At 43.4% G+C, this 15,131-nt stretch overlaps 1 protein-coding gene across 4 annotated transcripts in view; it reads left to right on the forward strand.

Annotated features, from left to right (window-relative positions):
- Positions 1-14,759, forward strand: part of Nr6a1 (nuclear receptor subfamily 6 group A member 1) — a 216,632-nt gene extending 201,873 nt beyond the window's left edge. For all 4 annotated transcript variants that reach the window (XM_076845495.2, XM_076845496.2, XM_076845497.2 and 1 more), the window contains 3 exons: positions 6,076-6,197; positions 7,952-8,104; positions 9,682-14,759. In XM_076845495.2, coding sequence (XP_076701610.2) covers positions 6,076-6,197; positions 7,952-8,104; positions 9,682-9,770 — 364 coding nt within the window. In that variant the 3' untranslated portion in view covers positions 9,771-14,759. The remainder of the gene's footprint in view (positions 1-6,075; positions 6,198-7,951; positions 8,105-9,681) is intronic.
- The last annotated feature ends 372 nt before the right edge of the window (positions 14,760-15,131 follow it).

Here is a 15,131-nt window from a genome sequence, read left to right on the forward strand (position 1 = left end):
ACTATATTTTCTGACCTCAAAATCAAGACAAATAATTTGTTGAGACAACTTTTTTGGCTTATTAATTTTCTAGTATGAAATATGTTATATAGCTTAATTCACATCCGAATAGACACTTCAATAAATCACTTTATTGGACAGATTAAAATAATGGGAGTCATGGGATCTCATGGCATCCAATGAAAGAAAAGATGAATGAAAATTGAGAGGGTGGAGGACCAGCCCCCATACTTCTCTGCACCTCCCCCAACCATTCACTCATGGCATACAAATAAGGCTGGGGCTTAAGCAGAGAGTCAAGTTCCAAGACCTTCGAGGGCCTTTTGCACAGCTGAGGGAGGGAAGAGTCTGGGTGCTGACCCTCTTCCCTTATTTTCTAATATTTTCTTATTAATGGTGCCTGCTAGCTTCAGGGTGATCTATAAATGACAGAGTGTTGAACTCAACTGACCCTTTATTCTATAAACAGTGCTTTCTAATTTCGCAGATGACCTACACCCTTGTCCAAAGCCTCTTAATTCATCGTTTCCATCAAATTTCTGTCTCTAGCTCCATAACTCTGGGCTGAGGAGATGTTTGTATGGCAGTCAGCCTGCCTCAAGTTTGTCAGTTTGCAGAGTCTCTAGTCTATTTTCCTAGAGTCTACCAGTTCAGCCAGAGGCTGCCTACTGGGCTCAGCTCCCTGTAGAGTGATAGGTTTTCCCAGACCCTTTCTGGATAGATAGGGATCAGAGGCAGTACAGGAGACTCTGACTTTGACCTTCATAAGGTACTTTATCGCACTACAACCAATTTCTTGAGTCCTAAGACTAAGGCAGGCACCTATTACAGATGAGTTAGTGAGAAAACTTACTTCCTAGAAAAGTTCCTTACTAAGGAGTCTAAAGCTGCACTGTCCAGTGTAGTAGCCACTATCCTCCTGTGGCTTTTTAAAGTTAAATTAATTTAAATTAAAAATCCAGTTTATCATATGCTCGTGTCACATTTCAAGTGCTCAGTAGCCACATGTGGCTAATGGCTACTATGCTGAATAGTGCAAATATAGCCATTTCCATCATCACAGAAAGTTCTGTTAAGCCGTGCTGACTCTAGAACACATGTTGCTGCTGAGCTTTCAAGGGAGCTCTGAGGATAAGAAATGGATTGTTGTTAGACTTCTTACTCTACTATGGAACCCATCAATGGAAGAGTAAGAGTTAACTTCAACGTGTTAGTTCTGACCCATGGCCATGTGTTAGTTCTGACCCATGGCCATTTACTGAGTATGTGTGTTTATGTTCAGGAAGGGGTGCTGGGGTCACAGATAATGCAGACAAGGTTTCTGACTCTGAGAAACCATATTCTTGGTTTAGAGGTTTGGGAGGCACATATAAACAGTCTCCAATGCAGGGTCATACTGGAAGAGACCAAGGAGAGTGTGAAGGACTGTAGAAACACAGATAGAAATGAGGGCTACTTGTCGAACCAGGGAAGGCTCATCAGAGAAATAGACATTGGAAGGCTGGGGCGGGGGGGGTGTCCCTTTGGGTAGAGTGTTTGCTTAGCATGTGTGAGGCCCTGAGTTCTAGCCTCAGTACCACAAACAGTAACAATGATAATAGACATTTAAACTGTACCTTGAAGTGCAATATTTCTAAGTTGTACAGAAGAGATGGAAGACAGGAGAATAGCACAAAATTCTAGAAGTTATGCAGGGACCCAAAAGCAGTCCTGTGGATTTAGGACATAAAGAGAATTGTGTGAGAGACAGAAAAATGAAGGGATCAGTGACTGAGGAAAAAAAGATATAAATGAGACAGTTCAGAAAGGTGCTCGAATGCCAATCGAAAGAATTTGGGTTTGAATGTGGTTTTACGTGAAGGAATCACATAGATTGCATTTTAGAAAGATTTCTGTGGCCATAAAGCTCAGGGTGGATTGGACAAGATGAGTTAATTGATTAGGAGGCTGTTCCATAGCCAAGTGAAAGAAAACAAGGCCAGACATGCATGGTGGCACATGCTTATAATTCCAGTGACTTGGGAGGCTGAGGCTGGAGCAAGTTGGAGGCCAGCCTTAGCAACTTAATGAGGCCCTGTTTCAAAAATTAAAAGGGCTGGGTTAGAGCGTCCCTGGGTTCAATCCCAGAACCAAAAAAAGAAAGAAAGAAAGAAAGAAAGAAAGAAAGAAAACAAGACCTGGACAAAGCAACAGTGATGTGGGAGTAGAAAGGACAGCACAAAGCTAAATGATGTCAAGGAGGTAAAATCAGTGAGACTTCTGTGAGTGAGAAAAGTTGGGGATGACTGCTGGGGTTTTGGATTACCTGGGCCCAAGATAAAGGAGCCTGAGAAGAGCAGGACGGGAGATGAAATGCTCTGATTTGGTTTGGGTGTCTGTGAATCTAAGGTGCATGTTGGACCAGGTCATAGGATATAGAAGTGTGAGAGCCTCTGGAGTCAGGCTAATCACTGTAAAGCATCCCTTCTCTGCTAGAATCCTAGGATGTAGAGTCTAATTGGCCTTAGCTCTTTCCTGCCTGTGTTACTCCCACTCCCCCAGATGGCCTTTGCTTCTTCACAACTTTCGAGTGTGAGTACCTACTGTCAGGAATAGCTATTCCCAGATGATGCATGACCACCTCCTTTCTCTTCTCAAATATCCAATCAAATTTATGGTGCCCATATTCCTTAATCAGACTGTTATCAGAGAGTGAGCTGGATGAATTTGATTTAAAGCAGATTGTAGCACCAGCCAGTGACTGCTCCTGGCCCTAATCAACACTCCTTCACTCCTAGGAGAAGATGCCTTGAGCTAGATGGACTTTAATGGGCACTTCTATCTCTTAAGCACTAGCTCCATTTTGGCCAAGTCTCTGGAAAGTTGCCTCTCAGCTTCCCAGGTTGGACCTTATAGAGCTCAGGAAACACAATCTTTTCTTTATGAGGATGATACTGATACTATTAATAATAGCTAACAAATGTAGAGTTTTTTTTATTGTGCCAAATTTCATCTTAAGTGCTTTTGATTTGTTATTTGTTGAATGTTCACAAATTAGTGTTGAGACTGGACTAATACTATATCTGTTGTAGAGATGAGGAGCATGAGATTCGTGAGAATTCACACCTGAAAAACTAGAAAGAGGTGGAGTTAAGACTCATCTAGGTCTGTTGTGCCCCCAAAGCCCAGGCTTTTTACCATTACACTATACAAATTTTCATTTTTCCAGAGCCTTCTCAAAAGGTTTGACTTTCTGGACTTTGTCCTGGTGCTGTAATCTGACTTTTCATCTTGGAGTCTGTATGTGGGTGCTGAGACGGCAATTCCTTGAAGCTGATGACTGCTCCTGGAAAAAGATGCATTTAGATGAATGGCAAAGAGACAACTGGGCTTCTCCGCTTCTTAATGGGATATAACTTATATAGTGTCAGATGCAATTGCTGACTGAATGGTCCAATGATTTGGGGGATCCTGGTAGGAGTGTTTTCCTTGTCCTAGCATGCTTGTGTGATAGGAACCTAGAAGAAGAATGGGTGTGTTTGTCCAACTTTATGGCTTTGAATGCTGATAATTTGTAGACAGGGAATACAGGGGCGTTAGAACTGTGGAGTGGGCAGATGTGGAGGAGGCATGGCTACAGGAGGAAGCAGGCCCATGGAACAGAGAACAACTTTGCTTATCTAGTGGTGGGATGTGGGTGTAGAGGAAAGCTTTACAGTGGAGCTGAGGAGACGGAGTGGGGGCTGTTGGGCTGGCAGCCAGCTCCCCACCACTGCCAGGGGTCCATGATGGTTGCCTGTTGTAGGAAATTTTGAAAAAGGGATGTACTGTCCCAAGGAGAAAGGACAGATCTGGTGCATATACACAGATCAAGCACTTAGAGCTCCTTTGTGTCTCCCAAGTCAGGATTGAGCCAGGAACAGGTTTGGCACTGCTGGCTAAGCTTCTGGCTGATAGCCACACACCTGCAGATTCTGCAGTGCCAGAATGAGTACTTGGGGCAAGAGGTTGCTGATTAAGGGACAGAGCATTATCTTTACTTGCAACACTACTGAGCCACCAGACAGATGCTGTTCTCCTTACCTCACCTCATCTAATCCCTACCCACCCTTCAACACAGATTCTTAAGGGAATCAAGCCCCCCTCCCCCTTTTTTCCCTCTCAAGAGCATAAGTAGCCAACAAAGTAGTGTCATGAGGAGTGGACTTCACTTCCAGGCACACTGCTTTCTGTGATCTCGGTATCATGGAGACACCAAATGCCCACCCAGGACTGAACCTGACAGAGTTGGGGGTGAGCGGCAAAGCACTGGGAAAGCTTATAAGCTGGGAATTAGAAGGCCCAGGTTTGAACCTGGGCTCCCCCAGCATGCACTTCTCTGTAACTTTGGGGAAATCACCTCTTTTTCTGCTCCCTCATCCCTAACATAGAAGTGATATTATTTATCCCTCAGGCTATCATGTGAGAAACAGGGGCATAGTAAAGAACCTCTCTAAACAAAGGGGATTATGATTAATATACATTTTTTTGAGTTATTAGGAGTGGCCAATGAGATCATGTATGTGCAGTAAAGCACCTAGCAGGTAGCACTTGGCAGAATCTTTACCTATCAGCCAGCCTGGGAAAGTATCAATAATGCTGTAGAAGCCACTGGGCCAGATGAGAAAGAAATTGAGTTAGCCATGATATCTCAAATCAGCAAACTAAGAGAAGCTTATACTGACTGGGAGCCATGCCATGAGGCAGAGGGATCAAAGCTCCTGATTGCAGCTACCTACTGCTGTGGCTCCCCCTGGTGCTTGAGAATTGCAGGTACCTCTGGCCCCAACCAGTGCCAGAAAAGAAAAAATACCCTACTTGTCCAGGAATCCAAAACCTTCAAAATTAACACAAAAAGAAGTAGATTCCAGAAAGCAAAAGTGTATTCACAAGTGTCCAGAACACTCGGGATACCAAAATAAGCTCCAGTGCCCAGATCTGAATCAAGAAGCAGCCATGAGGTTGAGTATCATCTCTTTGTAACTGAACTGCATCTAAGGCATGTGTGGGTGGAACTCTATTTGGCCCACTGTCCAGCCACTCCTAGATTGATTCTGGCCAGTCCTGACCCCAGTTTTTACAAACTTCTGCTTCCCCATTAAGCACTTACCTCCTTGGTTTATTGGTATCTCCATTTTTGGTATGAAGCATACCCAGAGCATTAGTTCCTGGGGTGGCCTAGCCTGGGCTCCTTTGCCTAAAACTTAATTTTTTCCCCACGATCTCATTTCTGACCCAAAGAAGGGAGCAAGGCCAGCTTTGAGCCCCTTCTGTTAGGATATACTGTTGGAAAAACCAAGGCCTCAGGGGATTAGCCAGGTTCCAAGTTCTAATTCTGCCACCAGCTAGCTGTGTGCTGGTGAACCAGTCCCTTCCCTTGTCTGAACTTCAGTTTTCTCATCTGCACAACAGTAATGACTATGTCACCTAACTCAAAAAGTTGAAAGAATTAAATGAGAAAATGCACAGAAAGTGCCCAGCACAGAGGTTAGCATGGCATGGAGACTCAGATGTTTTCTTCCCACCCTGGCTGAAGTCAGGTATGCCAACAAAATTTTTCATTGTGCTTAACCTCAACCCTGCTTGAAACAGTGAACTTAAACAAATAAAATTGGCAGTTTTTTCAGCATTGTGGCAGAGGCTCGCATAGAGTCCCCATAGCAGCTGCCATTGGTATTGGAGGCTGCATCTCAACAAAAGCAGTATCTCAGTATTGTCCTATTTCTCCACTTTACATCCTAAACCTCCTTTGGCCCTTGGTACCCAAAACCAGCAAGTATTATTATTTTGCAGAGGAAGACCTCAAAGCTTAGATGGGGTCAAATGACTGTCCCAGGGGTGTGTGATGGAGCTGGATTTGAACCTAGATTTGATTGACTCTGCCTGACCTTGGGAATAGCAGCTGGCATGGGAGACCTGTGGATTCCATTTCCCCCAAGCTCATCCTCTTTGCTATTGTAGATACCTTAAGGAGCAAGCTGTAGGAACCCTCTGTGTGCTCTTTCTGGCCTCCACTGATATCAGAGCCTGTGGGTAAACCCTATGTCTGTTCCCCAGATTTAGTGATGAAGGGATGGAAGTGATTGAGCGGCTCATCTATCTGTATCACAAGTTCCATCAGCTAAAGGTTAGCAATGAGGAATACGCGTGCATGAAAGCAATTAACTTTCTAAACCAAGGTAAGTAGCTGGGAGAGAGGCAGTGGGATCCGCCCCCCCCCCCAGCATTTAACCTCTATTTCACTCCCCCCGCTTCCTTCAGGACTGTCACAGAAGCTCTCATACCATGTGGCTACCAATTTTAAAGGCCTGCACTCCCCCTTGTCATCATCCTGCCCCTTTACAGTGCGAGGAATGCTTTGTATTTTTTCTTGAAATCTAAATGCCACAATCTCTATAACTCATAGAGGAAGGGAGAAGATTCACTTTGTTTAGTCAGTTTTAATGCATTTAAACACAGACACCAAGGACAGTACATGCGTCATTTAAAATATGTGCTAGTTTACCAGCGACTAAAGAAGAGCAGAGTGACTGATGAAACTACTGGAGATAAGGCCTCTGTGACAGGCTGGCAGTGGTTCTGATACCTCTTCAGGGAAGAGTGGTGATGCACAAAAACTCAGCACATGCATATCAAGCATGGTTTTTAATTAAAAGAGTGAATGTGATTTACATGGAGTATTACCTGCAACGTGGCACTTGGTAGCTGCTGGTAACCAGCATATAAAGGAGAATTTGTGTTCTTTTATCCAAAGTAAAAAAAATAAGTGCTCTGCTCCCAGAGTGGAATTGGGTGATTTTGGTGCCTGTGGCATTGAAAGTGCTCTCTTCCTGTGCTGTTTCCCAGCTTAGATAGAGACTCTTGATTTCCTCCTCATTGTTCAGTCTCCCCCTCATGCTGGCCATACCTCCTTCTGCAGCTTCTGCACCATTCATGCATGTATTTGGTGCTCTGCATGCCTCCCGTAGGCCAAACCCTCTGCTGAGCATTAAAGACATCGACAAACATTAGACCCCCAGGTTCCTCCAGAAACATGCACTCTACTGGCCCTTGACACATAAATTGTGCCTCAAATGGGGGAAATCAGTAGCAGCTTCTTGGGAGAGGAGAAATTTGAGGTGGGCCTCAAAGGCTGGGTAGGGTAAGGTTTATATAGAAAATATTAATACATATTCTATATATAATATGTATTAATATATTCTCTATGTTAATATTATATATGACACATAATTAATATTAATGTTATATATAATGTATAATTAATAATTACATTGCATATAATATTAATATAGAGAATATATAAATACATAATAGTCTATATAAATATATATTAACATATTCTATATATAGAATATTACATATATTCTATGTATATTCTTTATATATAGAAAAGGGTTTTATGTGTGTTGATAGATTAGATAGGAAGGAAGGATGGACAGACAATAGCCCAGGTAGAATAGTAAGAGAGACATTAGAGATCTCATGCATGTGTTTGTGTGTGTGTGTGTGTGTGTGTGTGTGTGTGTGTGTTACATACACCAACATATAGGTATCCCCAAGATTGGCTCCAAAGATGAGAAAATTCAGAAATATCATGAAGGATAAATTTGAAAAATAGGTTAGTCATTTGTTCATCATTCATGGTGCCTGTTTTTGTAGTACACCCTGTGCTGGGAACTGAGTATGAAGTTGAGAAAGACACAGCCTAGCCCTCAAAAGATCCAATCTAGTACTATCATTTATGTTATTTTTTACTTCTCTTCCCTTATCCAGAACTTATTTCCTCCATATCAAAAAGGGAAAAGAGCCCCTTATATGACAGTGTTTAATAATTTTTAATTGAGGGATGTACATATTAAAGAAGCTATTATTTTTCCTCATTAGAAAACCCTTCCCATTCCTCGTGTGTGTGTTTTGTTTTGTTTTTCTACAGATATCAGGGGTCTGACCAGTGCTTCACAGCTGGAACAATTGAACAAGCGATATTGGTACATTTGCCAGGATTTCACTGAATATAAATATACACATCAGCCAAACCGCTTTCCTGATCTCATGATGTGTTTACCCGAGATTCGATACATAGCAGGTAATGTTCTAGGTCCTGGGCCCCCAACCCTTCCTTGGGTGTCTTAGCTTGTGTAGGATACAAGATTATAAGTGTTTTCTGGATGCTTATTCCAGGCTCATTACAACCTGTGTAAAAGAGTTACTACCCTTGCCCTCAGAAAAATTCTGTTGTAATAAGAAGTTTTTGTCTTCTTTGTAGAGAAGCTCTCATTTCAGGAGCTCCTATGATGTGCAAGGTACCTATGGTCTTATTACCATTTAAATTTAGAACAATCTCTGCAAGGTTGATTTGGTATGGTACTTCTGTGGATAGGAAAACATGCTTGGAGTATTGGAGTATCTTAAATTAACTTCATTTCCCAAATTGTTTATTTTAAGAGAGTAAATTTTATGAGAATTATATCTCAGTTTAAAAACAAAAAAACAAACAAACAAGAAAAATCCTTATGTCATAGGATTACCTATGGGCTTTCCAGGGTCATTTAAAGTGGTGTCTTTAAAATTCTGTTTGCAAACGAATTTTGTGTATCGGGATATGTGTTTGTGTGTGGTCTTGACCCCCACTCCACTTCTTGACATTTAATAGGTCCACTTCCATGCATAATCTTGGCTTTTTTGTTGTTGTTGCTTTAATTCATTTAGTAAGGGTTCATGTTTCTAGCTGTCCAGCATGTACTGAGGAGCAGCTTAAAAATGTGATCTCTAGATTGTGATTATTCCTACAAAATTCAGCAGTACAATTCTTGAAGGAAAAAACTTCAGTCTGTCAAAGGAGGATTTTTTATTTGTTTCCTACTTTTTGGGTCACAGAGCAATGTAGCAGATATAAGCTGGACCTGGCAGCATTTAAAAAATGGACATAGTTATCTCAGCTAGGAAGCTTTAAAAAAATGTCAGTGTTTGGGTTGCACCTTCAGACTTTTTGGTTTAATTGGTATGGGGTGAAACCTGGGTATCAGTGTTATTTAAATGCTCCCCAGGTGACCTGGGTTACTGTCTGGAAGAAGAACCACAGGCTTAATTTACCTTAGTTTACAGAGTATATTAGCATGCTAAATGCTCTAAGAAGCCCTGCAATTAAAAACCTGTAAAATTCTTTTAACCCCAAATTTCTCAAGGTTCTTTGCCCCTACAATCCCTCTCCTTTCTCCTCTGTACTTTTAGTAACCTATTTGCTATTCTGAAAAGCATTATTTTGTAGAATAACTAGATTCTACAAGGGAAAAAAGAAAAAGGGATAGGTACTTTAGCTGAAAGAGGGCTAGATAGGACCACCTTTCATTTCAGATTCCTCATGTATAAAATGAGAATGGAAAGTGTTTATTACACAGAAATATGGTGAAATTAAATGAGATAATGCATTTAACACCTAGCATAGTAAGTATTCCCTGGACAGAATGATTATGAGTCTTCTGAGGGCATCAAAATGAGTCTATAGCAGAGTGGTTCTCTGCATCTGGCCTTTGCCATACTCCTGGCACTTCCCTTGCCCCTCACTCACTCAGGTGATATTCCCCCTTCAGCTGCCCAAGAGAAAGCAGGTGCCCTCTTCTACTAGTGGCCATTGCTAACTCCTCTTCTCCTACCTTTCCCCAGGAAAGATGGTGAATGTACCCCTGGAACAGCTGCCCCTCCTCTTTAAGGTGGTGCTGCACTCCTGCAAGACAAGTGTGGTCAAGGAATGACCTGTTCCCTGCACCAGCCACAGCGCCTTGGATAGGCAGGACAGGCTCCAGAGGAAAGAGCCAGAGAGACCAACTTGGAGGCTGTGCAGCTGTTGTTTCTATTGCAGGAAGAGTTTTTTGTTTGTTCGTCTGTTATTTTAACCTCATTTTTCTATATATTTATTTCACGACAGAGTTGAATGTATGGCCTTCAACATGATGCACATGCTTTTGTGTGAATGCAGCAGATGCATTTCCTTGCAGTTTACAGAATGTGAAGATGTTTAATGTTACAGTGTTGTCCTTGTATAGAGATAGTTCTTTTGTATTTTGAGGGAGAGGGCAGGGTGGCTGAGATGACTATGTCCATAGTGTTGACGAAGACGACTACCTCAATGGAAATGGGGGTGTGACCATCCCTACTTTTTCCACATTTTCTCACAGACTTATACATTTGTCTGTCAGAGAGCAAACTGCCTTTTTCTAGCCACAGACTTGTCAGGTAAAAGAGTGCACCAAAGTGGTGCTGGGAGAAGTACTCATTGAGGTGGGTGAGATGCAGGAGATGAGGATAAAGCCATCTCATTTCTTTGAAAAATATGAAAGTTGAGAATAGGCATAGCGACCAAATCTAAAGCAGGTGTCTTCCCACCCAAGAAGTCCTGAGGGCAGAAGACTGTCTGTCCTTACATCCTGCTGCCCCCTCCCATCACTATCAAGTTTCTGCCACTGTCAACTTTTCATCCAGGCAAAGTCCCAGCAATAAGTCAATCCATAGGACTTGCCTACCAGCTCCCTTGGGGCTTACAGCTACCTAATTTCCTTATGTGGATCTGCTAAGGTCTGACTTCCTCAATCTCCTTCCCTCTCCCATATAAATTTGACTTCCTGTCAGTCCTTTGAAAAGCTGAATGAACAGAATGGCAGGTTTTCAATACTGATGCCCACTACTCATTTTATTATTATTATTTTCTTCAAAGGATAGTGGGATTAAGGCCAGGCTGCTGAATGAATAAATACTCCTTCTTTGGAATCCCCTGTTCCTCTCTCCACCCTACCCCAACCTCATGACTGAATCAAAAAAGTATAGCCTCCTTTTTAAATAATGGAAAGAATCATTCACCTATCTGCTGATCAGAAATTTTTGCTCCTAAGTTTTATTCCAAGTTCTCTTAATCTCCCTAAAATGAGGCCAAATTTTCCCAGCACCCCAAAACAAAAAGCCCAGAGTAGCCCCGCTTACCCCTTAGGTGGCCTGCTGACCAGGGACTGAAGGGCTGGAGCCAAAAGCATCTGGAATGAAAGGGGTGGGGCCCTACACTACCTCATGTTTCTAAGGGTCTGGCTGCTACCTCAGCAGATATGGCCTAGACCCCTTTTATTTTGCTACCTGCCCTACCTAGTTCCAGGACATTTTTCTTGCCTCTTTTAACTTTGGGCAGACACCAGGTCTGTCTTGGAGTTCCTTCGGGAGTTTTTCCCTTCTCTGCCTTAATATAGTGGCTGCTCCTGCCCACAACCAGGCACCTTTTTTTTTTATAGCTAGTGCATCCTTGGGTGGGCTTGAGGGGCCCATAGGACCTCCTTCTGCCTTCTGTTTGATCAAAGGCTGTTGCTCTCCCCCAATTCAGCCTAGTAAACCTACCCAGGGGGCTGTGACATCTTGTGCATACTGAGTTGTCTGGGTCTGATTGTAATATTTTCTTTCTGACAAAATATTACGGGTATCAACAGAGTGATGATTTTATCCTTTGATGGATCTAAAATTCAGAGCATTATTTCTCAGTTCCATTTCCCTAACTGCTCTGAGAAAGAAAGAAAAGACATGTCCCTCAGGAAAAGCTTCAACTAGCATATTTTTCATATAGCAATGGGAAGATTTGTGTGTGTTGTATTTGTTTCTGGGGTTTTTTTTTTTTTTTTTTTGTAAGTTCAGAGTATTTTTCTTGTTTTCCTGAATTCTTTATTTAACCAACTAGACCATATTCTTTGGCTACAGGTCAGATTCCGGGCTGCCTTCCTCAAGATGAGGAGACACATATCAGAGACCCTTCTCTAAGACAGCTCCTGTGTGCAGCATCTTTCATGGCTTAGACCTCCATCTGTCAGATTATTATTTTTTATATTGCTGTTAAAATTAAGCATTTTGCCTATTCTGTTGGGTGTCAAAGGAAATTGCTCTTTGATGAGGCAAGAACATTTCTCTCCAATAATGTAGTATTAAACAGAGCAAGTTGTTAATTTGTGGAGTGGGGGAAAGGTTCTGCAAGTTGCCATTGTATAAATCCATTTTTACAAATGTTTGCAGCAGATTCCACAGAACAAAGAGTCCATTCATTGCCGAGAGCCCTGCAGAATCTCTGAGCCAAGTGGCTGTGTGTTCCGAGCCGGAGCCTGACCTGTGGCCCGCCTTTAATGTCTTCTGCACCCAGTCCTTTTATGACGTGGGCTTCTTCTAAACAGGGTAAAGTGAATGTGTTGCATTGCAAACTCAGGTATTATGAGGAGAAGGTAGGAGTGTAGCTAGCTGTGGAGACATTAGGTCAGCCACTAGATGTATTTGTGAATTTGGTTTGAAGGACACAGAGAAAGGTTGGAGGGGGAGTTTTGGTATGTTTGTTTTTTGCCTTTCTTCCCATAATGTTTGGTTAACAGGCAGCCTTTTTGCTAGTGGAAGAAGAAAAAAGTTGTACATGCTGTCTCAGATTCCTCTGTCTTCTGTCCTCTCTCTGATCCTAGCCACCAAAAGCACTCATTTTGAGTGAGAATTTTCCCACCATAAAAATGTGACCCAGAAAGCTGTGTGGAAAGGAGAATCCCACCTCCTTGCACTGTGTGGAAACATGCAAGATTTTTCCTTCTTTTCCTTTTGAACATTTTCTTGACCCAAAACAAAAAAGTTTGGAATCTTAGAGCTTCATCTGTAATTCATGCTGTCCAGCTCCCTTTGCAGATTTTTGGAGTTCTTTGCAAAGTTTAGTGGTCTTTCCCTTAATCTGGAGAATTCCCCCAAACCTGTCTAAAAGCACTCCACCTGGCTTAGAGGGCTTCCCACCCTGTGCCCAGCCCACAAGTGAGGTGGGCAGGCCTCCAGGGATAGAGGGAAACAGGCAGGAACCTCCCTATTCTGATACCCAGAACCTTAGCAGGGATGGGGGAACTTAGGGATCTCCATGGCATCACTGGAAGTCATCCATTCCACACCAGCCTGCTTCTGACCTTCCCCACTTATCAGGGAAGTGAGTGCCTGCCATGGGCAGCATCACCAGATCCTTAAAACCCTGGCCTCTCTGGGTTGGCTGTCTTGCTTTGCTATACCCATTCTCCATAATTGTTTATTCTTGATTTCCTGGGAAATGGAGAGATCGAGACAGACAACCTGGTATGGGAAACATCTAAGCCATGACCAAGGTTGGCCAGAATAAAGGGACCCTGGTCTGCCAGCAGGAAGTTGAGCTGTGATTCCAAGTCTTTAGTTTTGGGCCTCTGGTCTATGTGTTTTATCCTTGTTGCTTTTTAAATTTTTGCAATTGTTTTAAGAAATCCAGTCTTTTAGATCATCTCTTTTTTTAAACTTGGAATTTTTCTTTATTAACTTTTTTAAAGTTTAAAAAAAAAACTGAATTTAAAAAAAAACAAAAAAACACTACTCTTACCCCCCCACACACCTGGATCCTCAAGGGTACCCCCCACACTCCCTTCTGCCTCCACAGTTGATCATTCTCCCTTTTTCCTCAGCTGGAAGCATCTATGTCCAGCATCTATGAAATGATGTTTTATCTGTGTCTCAGGATGAGAAACGGCAATCATCTCACCAGGTGCTGGAAACTGGTGAGCCTTGAGGCAAGGGTTTCTAGGGCCATAGCTCAGGGATGTGTATTTAATTACAGGGTCCCCAGAAACCCCTGTCTTGGCTGCCACAAGCAACATCTTCTGGGCTTGGGATCCGGGCCTGGACTGTTTTCTCAGAGGCAGGGGCCCCCAGAGAGCATGCTGAGTGTGAGCAAGCTGGGGCTTCCTCTTTGGCCAGGCCTGGCCTACCTTGAGACTTGACGATTTCGACTGTCCTGCGACATGAGCCACAATGGCCCTGCCTCTACCAGCAAATAAACCTGGCTGGTTTATTTGTTTAGACCTCCCTCTTCCAGGCCTGCAGCCCTCAGAAGTCAGCTGTAGGCTTGAGAGGGAGCTAGGGGGAAAGCCAGAGCCTGCTCCAAGCCTAAGAAAAATGTCATGATCCTAGTGGACACTAGTCCTCCAAATCCTGGAGCCAGCCCTTGCCGGCCAAAGGATCCTCTTTGTCCTTTGATGACCATTGTTTTCTTTGCTGAATGTCTTATAATAGGTGATAATATTGTTGACCAAATTTCCATGGAAAAAAAAAAAAAGAAAGAAAAACTACCTCTTGTGACATCCTGGTCGATTCCTCTCAGAGGAATCCTGTGGGAAAAGAATATTGTCGCTGTTTACATGTTTCTATCGGGAAAAAAACCCCGCCTGCCCTGGGGTATTGGTGTTTTTGTCTGTGTTGCCATCCCAGGCCTGTGATAGGGGCTGTGGCTGCATTGTAATGTCTGGGCTGTGTCTGGGGAGTCCTTCCCACCTTCCCGGCTAGGGCCAAGCCACCCCTTGAAGAGGCCTCCATCTCTTTCTTAGGCTCCAAGGCATAGGGAGCATCACCTCCCACAAACACCACCTTCAGGGGCTCTGATGGCACCTGTATCATGAGCCTAACCCAGGCAACCTACCCTGGAACCACTTCTACCTGCAGTCCTGTGTAGGAATCGAGTAAATGGGATGTCTCTGAGCCCTTGTTCCCAAAGGGCCGGCCAAGGGCTGCCTGCCAGCTTGGCTCCATCAACCCTGCATGACCAAATGATAGTTGGCAGGCCCTGCAGGCTATTCAGGCCCTCTGCTACCTCCCACACTTGCCTGCTGGCAAGGGATGGGCCCTGTTCTGTGAATTGACTACCTGTGGAAATGTGACCAATTAGTGTGAAATGCATGTTTAGCAAGTGTTAGGTACTGTATTTGAACCAATAAATGTGAATCCTTCTGCACATGGCATCTGTCTAAGAAGCTTGTTTGGGGCTCTGGGGAGGGATGGTGGGTGTCCTGAGGTGAGGACTCAGGCCTTCAGACCTGGTTCTCCTGCTTATGCCGATATCCACCCCATTCCTACTGCCAAGAGCCCGGCAGAGGATGCTGTCAGAATTGCTTGAACCAGTGGACCTGTACAGACGGATGAACCTGCTGTGTGCCAGGCACTGCCTTAGGACCTTGCACAAACCTAAGCCTCCTTGAACTCTTATTTTATAAATGAAGAAACTCAGATTGAGAATGGCGAAGGGACTCAACTAAGGTCACCTATCCAGAAAATGG

This window comes from Callospermophilus lateralis, chromosome 2, assembly GCF_048772815.1.
Source record: "Callospermophilus lateralis isolate mCalLat2 chromosome 2, mCalLat2.hap1, whole genome shotgun sequence".
Taxonomy (NCBI): domain Eukaryota; kingdom Metazoa; phylum Chordata; class Mammalia; order Rodentia; family Sciuridae; genus Callospermophilus; species Callospermophilus lateralis.